General features: G+C 43.3%; 1 protein-coding gene across 1 annotated transcript in view; it reads right to left on the bottom strand.

Annotated features, from left to right (window-relative positions):
• Positions 1-5,728: 5,728 nt before the first annotated feature.
• LOC107293936 (protein NKG7-like) overlaps positions 5,729-12,848 on the bottom strand; it is a 9,548-nt gene continuing 2,428 nt past the window's right edge. The window contains exons 2-5 of the mRNA XM_015823125.1: positions 11,504-11,755; positions 9,195-9,341; positions 7,268-7,402; positions 5,729-5,925 (exon numbers count right to left, since the gene is read on the bottom strand). Of these exons, the coding sequence (XP_015678611.1) occupies positions 5,867-5,925; positions 7,268-7,402; positions 9,195-9,341; positions 11,504-11,693 (531 nt within the window). The 5' untranslated portion in view covers positions 11,694-11,755 and the 3' untranslated portion in view covers positions 5,729-5,866. The remainder of the gene's footprint in view (positions 5,926-7,267; positions 7,403-9,194; positions 9,342-11,503; positions 11,756-12,848) is intronic.

Raw genomic sequence — 12,848 nt, 5'->3', positions numbered from 1 at the left:
TATGCAGCCTGAAAGACAAAAAGGGACGAAGGTCAAGAAATGAGGTCTATAAAAGTTGGACCCCAAAGTGGTAGGGAGTTTATCCCTAGATAATCAGGATTTTGACTTTTTCCATCGTAAGGCCACAATAATCATACTTAGCAAAACTGGACATGGAAAGGGGAAACCGCAGGAAGGTAACCTGGGATAAAATATGATTGTGGTTCGACTTATTTGGCCAGCTAATATTTCCAGTTTTGAGTCTCCCACCAGCACTCCATCATAATTACATGTCCTCTATTCATAGTGTTTTCCCTTAGCTCTTTGGGGGGGGGGGGGTGTGTCATTTCCTTTCTTCCTCACTTATTTTTTGTTCAATGCTTTTTTTTTTAAAAAAAGATGTTTTTGAACAGCTGCCAATATCCATGATTTCTAATAGTTTGGCTCACCTCTTCTGCTAAACCCAAATCAAACATCACCATGTGATGAGGATGTGAATTCAGCTTAGAAAGATCTACGTATGACTCTGTGTAGCTCATTTGAAAATGCATAATCGAGTCTTCAGGTTCTGAGTTTGTGCCGTATGTCTTTCCTATTTCGAGATCAAAGCGGGTTTAAAATCAGTTCCATCTTCCTGCAAGGAACATTTGGGAAATGAAATGGCCTGTGTGTGTTGTTTTTCTTACCTGAAAAGAAACTCAGAGTGATGGCTAGGTCAGAGGAGGAGAGCTTCTGTGATGTCTCAGTGGCAGCGAGTGAACGCGTGCCGAAGATCACGGCCCCGTAGCAAGCTATAGTAGAGATCAGCATCAAAATGATAGAGATGGTAATATAGACTAGGAGAAAAAGAAAGAGGAAGCACTTTGTGAAAAGTCAGCCTAGGATTGTCTTCTAGAATCACTGCAGGCAGGCCTGCAGCTTTCAACCTGATTAACAGAATAACAGAGTGGGAAGGGATCTTGGAGGTCTTCTAGTCCAACCCCCTGCTCAAACGGGAAACCCTATGCCATTCCAGACAAATGGTTGTCCAGTCTCTTCTTAAAAACCTCCAGTGATGGAGCACCCACAGCCTTTATTCCGTTAGCTTATAGCCTGAACATCAATTTAATTCCTCTTGTCTGCAGAAATGCTGCAAATGAGGATTTCTAGGCCAAATAGAAACCTTACTTGGAAGTTTTTAAGTAATGCTGGATGATTCCTGCTGCTCTTTTGAAAGCTTCCCAGAAGAGAATGTGTATGGCGAAGAGTTGCTGCGACTGAGGGGGCTCAGGTTCAAGTCCTCCCTGGGCATACAGATGATGAAATGTAGTTTGGGAGATCATAACGCTAAAGCTGTGATTTGTGTACTTGTGTCAGAGGTCAGGATATAAGGATGGGGATTGTGCCACGATGTCCACATCTGTTTCATTTAGAAGTAATCTCAGTTTGCTGCTAACACTTCTGGTTCAAAAATAGGGACCTCTAGAACAGTCACCAGCAAAAGTTGCAGAATGAATTCCTAATGCTTCCTTACTTAAATGTTAACAGTTAACCAGCAGATGGAGATAAAGACTCATGGAGAAATAGGCAGGGCTATAAATGTTGTATGAACTGATTATCAGCAAGTTTAGGACTTTAAGAACAAACGTACTGGGTTTCTGGTTCACCTCTTCTAATAAACACAAATCAAACATACTGGGTTTTTTTTTTTCTGGCTTATGTCACCAGCAAACTAAACATGGGCTGAGCCTTATTCTGCTCCTAATTTGAAATGTCAGAATAACTGATTGCTACATGGTTACGTATAGGTGTATCCTTTGAAACAATTGCAGAGATTTGCCAGATGGGAATGTGAGTGGCATTAGACGTAGTTGGTACCTTCTGCCTATCTATTCAGTAGGTGTACTTTGAGAACGTACAGTACCGCTGATATTGTTTCTTCAGCGTTCATCCAAGGAAGAAAGAACGGTGCTGTCGGATCACCTTCCATATTCTTTCAGTGTCCTAGCTGCTCTCTTTCTTATCAGAACCTGGCAGTTGTTGGGCCTCCCTGTTGCAGATGCAGTGTGTCTAACAATGGAGGAACCAGAAGCTGTAGACTATAAGCGTGAGATGAAGGTTGTGGGAGCTGTGTCTCTATGCCAGAGTCTAGCAACATGTTGAAAAAGCAAGTGACTGCATAAATTTTTGTTTAAAAGTTCTTGTTCTGAAAAGCAGGAAGCTTGAGTAATCGGATTCCACTTCTGATATCATTGAACAAGGCAAGCATCTATCTTTTGCCCATCCCCCCCGTCCCAGCCATATCTGACTGCTTCTAATTCCTGCTTTTTACGGATATATTTATTTATTGTGATTCTCTGCCATCTGGTGGGTGTCTTTGGAGAGAGGGGACAATTCTCCTAATTATATCCCCGAAACAACAATTTTCTAAGGTAGAGTGGATTGAAAAAGATGGATGAGACCAATGTTGCCCATTAAACTCCATTAGGTACGGAGAACACGAGCCTGGATCTCTGTGCTCCAGGCCCAACGCTTTTACTGCAGTTATAAGGAGTCCTCAACTTACGACCATTCATTTAACAAACATTCAAAACGACAACAGCACTGAAAAAGTCATAGCGTCCCCATGGTCACATGGTCAAAAATCTGACACTTGGCAGCTAGCAAGTATTTATGATGGTCTCAGTGTCTCAGGATCACATGATTTTCAATCTTGCATTTCCAACAAGCAAAAGTCAACGGGGGAAGCCTGTTTTGCTTAACAACCGAGTCATTTGCTTAACAACCATGGGAAAATAGGTACTAAAATCAGGTGCAACTCACTTAACAACTGCATCACTTAGCGATAGAACTTTGGGTCCCCATTTTGGTTGTAAGTTGAGGATCACCTGTATATTGATTTACAAGATGTACCTGCCCCCCTCAGTCCAAACCAACAATGAGTTGGATTAGTTCCATCTGTTTCTCTGAAACTATTTTTCCATCTTTTTATCACCAGCAAACCCCTCCTAAAAAACCTGGGAGGTTATTTCAAGTGATTTATTAAACCTGGAGTGGCTGGCTTGAAGGAGTCCTGCCCATTTGTCTGGCTACACGTTCTTTCTGCTAGCTCTGAGGCAAGGTGGTGTCGTTCCTTTTCCATTGCTGAGTGAAAGAATAAGGGCAGATGGGGGAGTGGTCCAGAGAGGAGAAGGGGCACAGGGAACACCCTGAACACGGCCTGCTCAAACCAATAGTGGTGCAACCTGGACTTTTATAGCAGTGGCGCATTCAAAGTTCTGAAGATTCCATAGCCCTTACATGGTATTTCTTGCAGAAGGGAGCATTCCCCTAGCTGGCAGTCTGTCCATAATCCCCGGTAGACAAAAATGCCTCGGACAAATCTTTTGACCCAGTACTCCGTGCAGATGGCTATCATCAGCAGGCAAGTAGCTACGCAAGAGAAGAAGATCCCACCCAGACGGACCCAATCATGGGCCTTCAAGTTCTTGAACCACACAATGACGGGCCACTTGGAAAGGGACTCCTTGTAGCGGTTCATAATGGTGGGTCAATGGAAACAGCGAGACCAAAGGCGCTCCCTTCCGAACCTCGGGGGGGGGGGATACTTCCTTGTGGATGAACCGTGTAACACCCACAACCCCACCGGAGTGACTGTGTCTTTTAGATGACAAAGTTTTCACTCAGAAGCTTTCTTGAGAAATGTACAGTAGCAAAGCAGGACAAGGTTTCCATGGTAACCCCAGTGTTCTGGAAGTTCTGAAGAAGCTCAGTTAGCATGCTCCTTCCATTGGACATCAGCCCGGCATGGGCATCCATGGCTCCAGCTGTTTTGCCACAATGACAGCCCCGTTGCCCTATGGCATTGCAAACTGACTCCTTTGGGATGTGCGTGCAGTGTAAAAGATGCATCATGGTGGTGTGTCTTCCTCACATGCAGTGCTTCTCTTGTCAGATGGATTTGTTTGATCCCTCCGGTGGGCACTATGGGAGCCCACTAAAGTGACTACAAAACTCTGCAGCTCCAGATTAGCAGAAGTGAGAGTATGCAGACTCTGTAAACCACTTAGAGAGGGCTATAAAGCAGTATATAAGTGGTATATAAGTCTAAGCCTGGAGGAGCGTTGTCCATGGGGTCGCGATGGGTCGGACGCGACTTTGCAATTAACAAGTCTAAGGTGCTATTGCTATTTCTTCCCCAGCCCAGTGCATTCTTGTGTAATGGACTGGTTGCTTTATTACTTGCATACAGATCTTCTTGCATTGGTAATGATTAAATCAGAAAAAAAAGCTTCTGGTATTCCTATCTTTGCTTACAAGGAAATCTCACACAATTCATTGTTGCTTACTTACTCCCATGGACTCAAAAGTAGAATTCTAAGCCTCTAAGGGTAGCTCTTCCATACTTTATCTTATTGCACACTAATTGTTGCAATGGGTTGTCCAACAGGTAAAAAAATAAAAGGCAGAACTTGTACAGAGGCATTATTTAATTCAAGATACCAGAACAACATCTAAAAGTCAATCTTAGGCAACCTGAACATGGCTATTGTATTCATTTTTTAAAAAAAAACACCCATAAATCAGAATACATTGGAATGGAATAGTTTGCAAATGAAGTGATTGGATACCTCTTGAAAAGTGAGTGAGCAGAGGATGGTAATTCCAGAAGAAAAGGACTAGTAATCCAGCTTTTGTAATACTAAAGAGGATTCACAAGGTATTAAAAGCAATGTTTCTTAATCTTTACAACTTCTAAGACATGGATTTCAACTCCCAAAATTCCCTAGAACAGTGATGGCGAACCTTTTAGAGACCGAGTGCCCAAACTGCAACTCAAAACCCACTTATGCATCGTGGGGTGCCGGGTGGGTGTGGCCCATTGGCTGGGTATGGCCCATTGGGGTGTGGCCAATTGGGTGGGCGTGGCTGTAGTGGTAATGGCAGACTGGGTGGAACTAAAAAGTTCAATCAATCAATTCCAACTTTGCAAGATCTTTTTTTTTCCCGCAAGAAGTTGAAATTGACTGATTGTTTGAATCTTTTTTTTTTTTGCACACGGCAGCGGTGGCCTAAAACAAAAAGGTTTTATAAAGCCCAGCTGAAGGCCTAGGACTGGGGCGATGGCGTGTGTGCCCACAGAGAGGACTCTGAGTGCCGCCTCTGGCACCCATGCCATAGGTTCGCCACCACTGCCCTAGAAGATAGAGTCTCACCACTCTGTCAAGTTTTAGAAGGACAAAATATTTTCCTTTGAGTGATGGTATTAATAACTCTCTCCCCTAAAAGTAACCTAATTTGCATTTGAGTGACTACTGTGGATTATACTTTGGGAACCAGTATTCTGGGTTCTACCTAAGGACCTGAGCATTTTTGTAAAATATTGTCTACCTTTGGGATGTTTTTTGAATCACAAAACAGCAAAACAACCAACGATAGAGAAAGGTTTTACGGAAGCTGTTGTCCAGGGGCACAATCCTAAAAACAGAGTACAAAACCTTTAGAAAATGGCAAAGTAATAATACAACATAAGGAAAAGGGGCTGAAAATTGTAGCTTTTTTTAAAAGGTGAAGATCAGGAGAAATAAATCCTTTCAGATTAACAGAGGCCTAGCGGATCTCTTAAAAACCACTGGAAATTTTGCCACTTGAAATCATAATTTTGCCAACACATCTTACTTGGCAAGCAAACTAATTATAAAAATTACTCCTAGTCACCCAAATCTCCATAAAACACAAGATAATCATTTTGGAAAGTGAGCAAAAAACAAAACACAAAAACGGTACAGCTGAGCAATGCATTGGAGATGGGGAGATGCATTGGTCCAGAAGAAGTAGGGATGAGGCACCTTCTTGTTAAGAAAAAGCTTCTGTACAATTGTGCTTGCTCTCTTGTTGACCGGGACTTTCATATCCTTTCATAGCTAGCAGATGGAGCGTTCAAGGAGGCAATGTGGTTGAAAGCACCTGCAAGGTGAGAGAACAAGAGCAAGTAAAGGACCAAGAAGGTTAGCTTGAGGTGCTAAAACCAATCTTAGATCGCCCAGGCGTAACTGTTTATGAACAACTGTTCTTCTAAGGTTGTGTTGGGTTGAGCATGTGCAAAAATAACCAGGCATCTTATAAATATATTATTCTTCTTTTCCACTGAATGCAAAAAGTGTTTTTTTTTTAAAAAAATAAAAATGGCTGGAGAGTGCCATTTTTTCTGAAGAGAAATGCTTCTGGTTTTATGTAAATGCTCTAGTCCAGGGGTAGGCAACCTTGGCTCTTTTATGACTCGTGGACTTCAACTCCCAGAATTCCTGAGCCAGCCGTGCTGAGGGGAAAGGGAGAGGTTTCCAAGCTGAGCCATGCTGGCTCGGGAATTCTGGGAGTTGAAGTCCACGAGTCATAAAAGAGCCAAGGTTGCCTACCTCTGCTCTAGTCTCTTGATTATGTGCTTTTCTAAGGCAGGAATCCATTGGATTAATGGAAAAGGGGCATTTTCTGTGGGAGCTCAAACCAACTAAATGTTTAAAAATATCCTCTGTTCCCTGTATTTGTTCTATAATGCAGGGGTCCCCAGCCCTTGAGCTGCAGATCAGTACTGTTAGGAAATGGACCGCAGAAGTGAGGAAAGTTGCATCTGCCTGTACACAGGATCTAGGTAGCATGCAAAACCATCCCCCTCCACCCTCACCAAGTCCGTAGAAAAATTGTCTTTTCCGGAAACTGGTCCCTGGGGTAAAAAAGGTTGGGGACTGCTGCGATAATATATTGCTTTTTTTAAAAAAAAAAATCTTTGGATTATTTTATGACTCTGAATATTGTCATCTGTGAACTTTCCAGAATTGTTGGAGGTTGGATAGTATAATAACATAGACTAGTGCTTCTTGAACGTGGCTGTAATGTATTGAGGTGAATTGCTTGTAAATGTTGAAAAATGGTCATAAGACTCTGTCAGTTAAGAGCCAGACTTTCTGTCTACATGCTAATTACTTGTGTTAAAGGTGGGAACTAATACTTGAATCCTATTGGCCGCCGCCTAGTTGCTGAGTGTATAAATAGGGGTGGAGCGGCAGTTATTCAGGCTTCTGTTTAATCCTTAAATAAAGAATTGTTTGTTCACCTGCTGCCTCGTCGATTCCTCACCGAGCACCAAACATAACAGTGGCCGCTTTTAAGTTGTGTGGGCTTCAACGACCAGAATTCCCCACCCATCGGGCTGGGAATGGAAGCCCAGGCATCTTAAACTTGGTCAGACCTGAGAAGCACCAGTCTATGGATTAAAGTGTCAAGAGTTTCAGAAACATTGCTGCAGACTCACCAGCCAAGAGAAACAGGGGGAAAGCAATCCATCCAGAGTAGAAAGACCATGCAAAGGAGACCTGGATTTGAGATGGTGGCTTCTCCTGCCATGTTTCGGCTGTATACACAGCGAGGGCTATTAGAGTGAAGAATCCTTTCAAAAAGCAGAGAGAAGATCAGTGCTGGTTAACACAGCTCTGTGCTGATTCACCCGTGAGGTTTTTAACTCCCTCTTTGGTTTGCACATAGGGTACATTGTGCAGGAAATGTTTGCATCCTGTGGACACAAACTTTTAAAGTCCTGAATTCACACCTTGGCTGCATTCACACGTCACCCTTAGCCTGACTCAACCCATTTCCTGAGTTTGCATACACCGCTGAATCATGGACTAACCCAGTGGGCTGCAAATATAACTACTGCTGAGTTTATACAACATGCTAAACCATAGAAAACCGTGTTTTCAACTAACTAAGCATAGAAGGTTGTGCAGATGCATTTCTAGCCCTTCCCTGATTAAACATATTATATGAACGTAACCATGGGATTGTAATCACCATTCTCTGAAAGCTCTTTTGTATGTCTGCTTTCATTTTAAGCGCCTGAAGATTTTTGAAAGGAATAAATCATGTTTGTGAAACCAGTTTCACCTTCATCAGGTAAACATCCTAAAGGATATACAAGTAGTCCTTGATTTACGACCATTCCTTTAATGACTGTTCAAAGTTACAGCAGCTTTGAAAAAAAGCGACCTCAGTCCTCACACAACCATTGCAGTGTCCCCATCGTCACATGATCACAATTCAGGCACTTGGCATCTATTTACGATGGTTGCGGCATCCTGGGGAGGGATCACATGATCACCATCCGAGAGCTTCCCAGCCAGGGTCCAACAAGCAAAGTCAATTTGGCAGTGGGGGAGCTGAATTCACTTAACAACCATATGATTTGATTAACAATCATGGCAAAAAAAGCTGTGACTCAATCACTGCATCAGTTAGTCCCAAATGTGGCCGTAAGTCAAGGACTACCTATATCAGGCAAAGATTCTTGACTTCCTGTGGCCCTTTCCATTTTGGGATCTGCAACAGATATTCTTTGTTTGCTCACTTTGGACAGCAGTTTGGTCTGATGGATTAAGGCAAGGGTCCCCAACCTATGGGCCGCGGTCTACTGGCCACCGAGCTGCAGGACAGGCGGGATAGTTCATGCACATTCACCCCCACTCGCACTAGTGCCTGTGGACCCATTTGCATATGCGCACAAGGCTAGCAGCAGTGGCTAGTGCTTGTGCACCACGCAAACAGTGCCGCTACCGTGCATGCAGGTTGCACAGCCCATTTGTGCATGTGTGCAGGGTTAGCGGCAGCACCTGTGTGCCTGTGCAAACAGGGCCACTAGCGCTGTACGGGTTGCATGGCCCATTTGCTCATGCACACGGGTGGTAGCAGCTGTGGCGGCTGCTAGTGCTTGTGCAAATAGCACTAGCGCCATGCAGGTAAGCACAGCCCTGTTTGTGTGCACGTGTGCGCGCACACAGAAGTTTCCCAGCTGTTCCCTTTCCCTCCGGGCCACCAGAATGAAAAGGTTGGTGACCTCTGAATTAAAAGAAGACATTTTCCTGAGTGGTCATTCTCTGGAAAACCTTAGCAGGTGAAGTCCACCAAACCCATTATTAACATCCTCTAGGAGTTTCCTAGTTTTTGGAGGTTTTCTCTTAAGTTGCAGCTTTCCAGAATTGCTTCTGGCTGTTTTGTATTTGGGGCCATGATATCCGCTCTGTTACCAACTGAGCACTGATTGTTTGAGAAGACAGTTGAAGCCTCATGGAAAAACCTTTGAACCTCCCTAGATTCACACACCCCCAGGAGGGGATATCTTGCATTCTCTTTGAGATCACCCTCCCCCTTACTGGAGACTTCTCCTCTTCATCTTTGGTAACACCTACCGGCCACATAGGCAGCCACGGAAGCAACCAAGGGCTTTCCCAGGATGCCAAACATGGACGGCACGAAGGCAGCAATCAGAAAGAAGTGTAATGCCAGAGCTGCCAGGGAAGCCAAAATCAGAAACACACGGGTAGCTGTGATGTAGCCTGCAAGCAAAGTTGTAGATGCAGAAGGTTATGTCTATTTTTAATCCTTATTGCAGTAATACTTGTTTTGTTTGCTTACTAGATTTTTATCATGCCTTTATTACTTTATTAGTACCTCAAGGTGGTGACCATACATAATACACCTTCCCCCTTCGATTTCCTTCACAACAACAATCCTGTGAGGTAGGTTTGGCTGAGAGGGAGTGATTGAGCCAAAGTCACCTTGCCAGCTTTTATCCCTAATGTGGGACTAGATATTAGTGCAATATTAGGAGCAGCGCAATGGTGAATAGAATGTGAAGGATGTGTGTATATAATGTATGTTCTTATTTGTGGTTTTTACTTATGTGTAGTGTGCACTTAATTTCATTGTGGGTTACACAATGACAATAAAGATTCTATCCTATTGAACTCATTGTCTCCCGGTTTCTAGGCCTACATCTTAACGCCAAACTGCCTTTCAATATATCAGAGCATCCTCACTCTTTGTTCAGAAAACTTTCTAACTATCCTCCAGAAAGGGAGCCATCAACATGGGCTCGTGGCCTTATCACTTTGCCACTAGAGTACTGCAGTTCACTCCCTGTGGGCCTGAGTTTGAAGACTGGTAACCCAGAAACAAGAGTTGCTGGCCACATGACCGTGGAAATGTCTTTGGACAACGCTGGCTCAGTTGGCTAAGAAACAGAGATGAGCAATGCGCCCCAGAGTCAGACATGACTGGACAGGAGATTACCAGGATTACCAGGAGATTTCTCATTGCAGTTCAAGAGTGCTGGTTTTGGTCTATAAAATTCTATATGGTTTGGTGCCTAGGACTCTCTTCTCCCACCTGATATGGCTTGACAGTACTACATTCTCCTTGCAGGAAGCCTTGGGTCATACCTATTTCTGCCAAATAAGAGAACAGTAGCCAGAAGGCGGTATTTTTCAGTCTGGCCTTATGGACTAGCCTTAGAATTAAGACTTTCTTTAAGTCCATTCCTTCTAACGTTCCAGAAGTCTCTCCCCATTGCTGTTTTCACTATTAGTGCATTTTTCTAATCCTGATTAGAAATGGTTTCTTTCTATTTTTCATTCACCATGGATGTTTTAACTTCGTTTATGTTTGTAGCATTGAGAGTTTTGTAAATCACTTCAAATCTGTCATTGATCTGGCAGTATATGAATGCAATCAGTACAAGAACATGAAGCTAGGCGGTCTGCCCTGCCGAATGTTATCGTCATCCTTGCTATTTTTGAAATCGGGGTGTGTTTTAAGATGCGATGAATTGTGGTTTTCCACAAAGTGATGTTTTCACTTATTTGTGGAGGAGAAGCTGTTCTGGACCAGAACATGTAGATCTGTACATAAGAATGTTTGGCATTTATTGGGTTAAGTGCTGTCTCCTTAAGAGATGGCTTATGGGTAATGTAGTTTTAGCTAGTCAGTTATATCATGTTAGTAGGTCAGTGGGAGGAGCCACCAAAGTTTATTACAGGATTTCCTAGCCACAAGCCTGTTGGGAAAGGTTCCTTTGTTTCATCCAGCCTCATGTCTCCTAGCCACACGGCTTGGAGGTCCTATGCCAACATGTGATACTTATGCAGAAGAAGAGGGGAAAATCCATTATCAAATTACCTGTGGAATGAACCAATACCGCTAAATATGCTTCTGGACGTATCTCTACATAACAGTGAGTTATTGTTTAGGATTCCCAGAAATAAAAGCGATATTTTCTGCTTATTCTGCTGAGTTATCTGTCTGTCCCGGATGGGACTAAAAGAAATCTGTTCTGTCTGGGTCAGAACAGAAGCAAAGTAAAAAGGTTTTAAATAAGGGATACATTATTTCATGCACACAATGATGTAGGAGATGACCAGGTTGAGCCGGAGAGATGGAGTCAAACGCATCATCAGTCACGAGTCCCTTCACACCCACAAGAGATCTAAGTTCAGTCCACCTTGAATTCCTTCTACCCTTATCTATGACCAATTTTCTTTGGCTGTTAGTAGTTCAGGATTTTGTAATTAAGCTTGCCATAAATCTTTATATCCATTTGAACTGCCTGGATCTCCTGATTTCCCTGGCTCTGACAAATACACAATACACACAATTGCTGATGCCCCTTATTGGGAATACGTAGAAAAAAAATGGAAGGCCTTCCTGCCATAAATCTTACCAAAGGGCTCCTTTACAGCTTCGCATTGGCTTTTGAATGCTCCAAGGTTCATGCAAAACTGCCACAGCCCACTGTGGGCTGTCCCAACAGGACCAAAAGATACTATCCAGTAATCAGTGCTGAGTGCCATCAAAAGTAAGACGATGCTCAAAGATGCCATAAGCACGCTGAAGATACGGCCGCAAAACATCCTGATGACGGGACAAAGATGTTTCAACAGTCACTTTTCTTGGTATTCAACTTTTAGAAACCCTAGAAGAAAAACAGATTAAAGGGAGACAATTGATCCCCAGGGGACGAAATGGAACAGCATTAGAAGAACTGTATGAGTGTGTTTGTGTGTGTGTTTCACTCTTTATTGATCTGTTGGTGTAGGAGAGAGTGGTGAAGTCATTGGAGTGAGCAGGAGCCAGAAAATTCTTGAGCATTTTGTTTTGCCCCGGTGGCACAGTGGTTAAAGTGCAATAAGGCAGGCAAACTCTGCCCACAGGCTGGAGTTTGACCCTGACAGGCCTCAAGATTGACTCAGCCTTCCATCCTTCCATCCTGGGTAAAATGAGGATCCAGATTGTTGGGGGCAATATGCAATTGTAAACTACCCAGAAAGTGCTGTAAAGTGCTACAGGGTGGTATAGAAACTATTACACTTGCTGTTTGATTTTAAAGACAAATTCAAACAACTTCTACTACTAGATCCAGAGGAGGCTAGTTACAACCTCAAACAGTCCCAAGATTGGCTGAGTTTAAATTCCTGCCTTGGTTAGCCTAATTATATTCTAAACAGTTTACCAGGAAGTTGATTGCCCCTTTCCCCTTGTAAGATAGAAATAGAAACAAATGCCTATAAAGCATTCCCTCAAAAAAAAAGGTTTGAGTGGGTGAAGCCTTTCAAATTCTGATTATGGCAGCATCATTTCTGATCACATCACTAGAATGTCATGCAAGCTGACTCATTATTGGAAAAGAGAGAGAGAGAGAGAGAGAGAGAAAGAGAGAGAGAGAGAGAGAGAGAGAGAGAGAGAGAGAGGGAGGGAGGGAGAGGGGGAGAGGGAGGGAGAGAAAGAGAGAGAGGAAAGAGAGAGAGAGAAAGAGAGAGAGAGAGAAAGAGAGAGAGAGAGAGAGGAAAGAGAGAGGAAAGAGAGAGAGAGAGAGAGAGAGAGAGAAAGAGAGGAAAGAGAGAGGAAAGAGAGAGGAAAGAGAGAGAGAAAGAGAGAGAGAGAGGAAAGAGAGAGAGAGAGAAAGAGAGAGAGAGAGAGAGGAAAGAAAGAGGAAAGAGAGAGAGAAAGAGAGAGAGGGAGAGGAAAGAGAGGGGGGAGGGAGAGAGGGGGAGGGAAAGAAAGAGAGA

Source organism: Protobothrops mucrosquamatus, unplaced genomic scaffold, assembly GCF_001527695.2.
Source record: "Protobothrops mucrosquamatus isolate PMUCROS unplaced genomic scaffold, P.Mucros_1.0 scaffold1779, whole genome shotgun sequence".
In the NCBI taxonomy this organism is placed as follows: domain Eukaryota; kingdom Metazoa; phylum Chordata; class Lepidosauria; order Squamata; family Viperidae; genus Protobothrops; species Protobothrops mucrosquamatus.
This window is presented reverse-complemented; position numbering and strand designations above follow the sequence as displayed.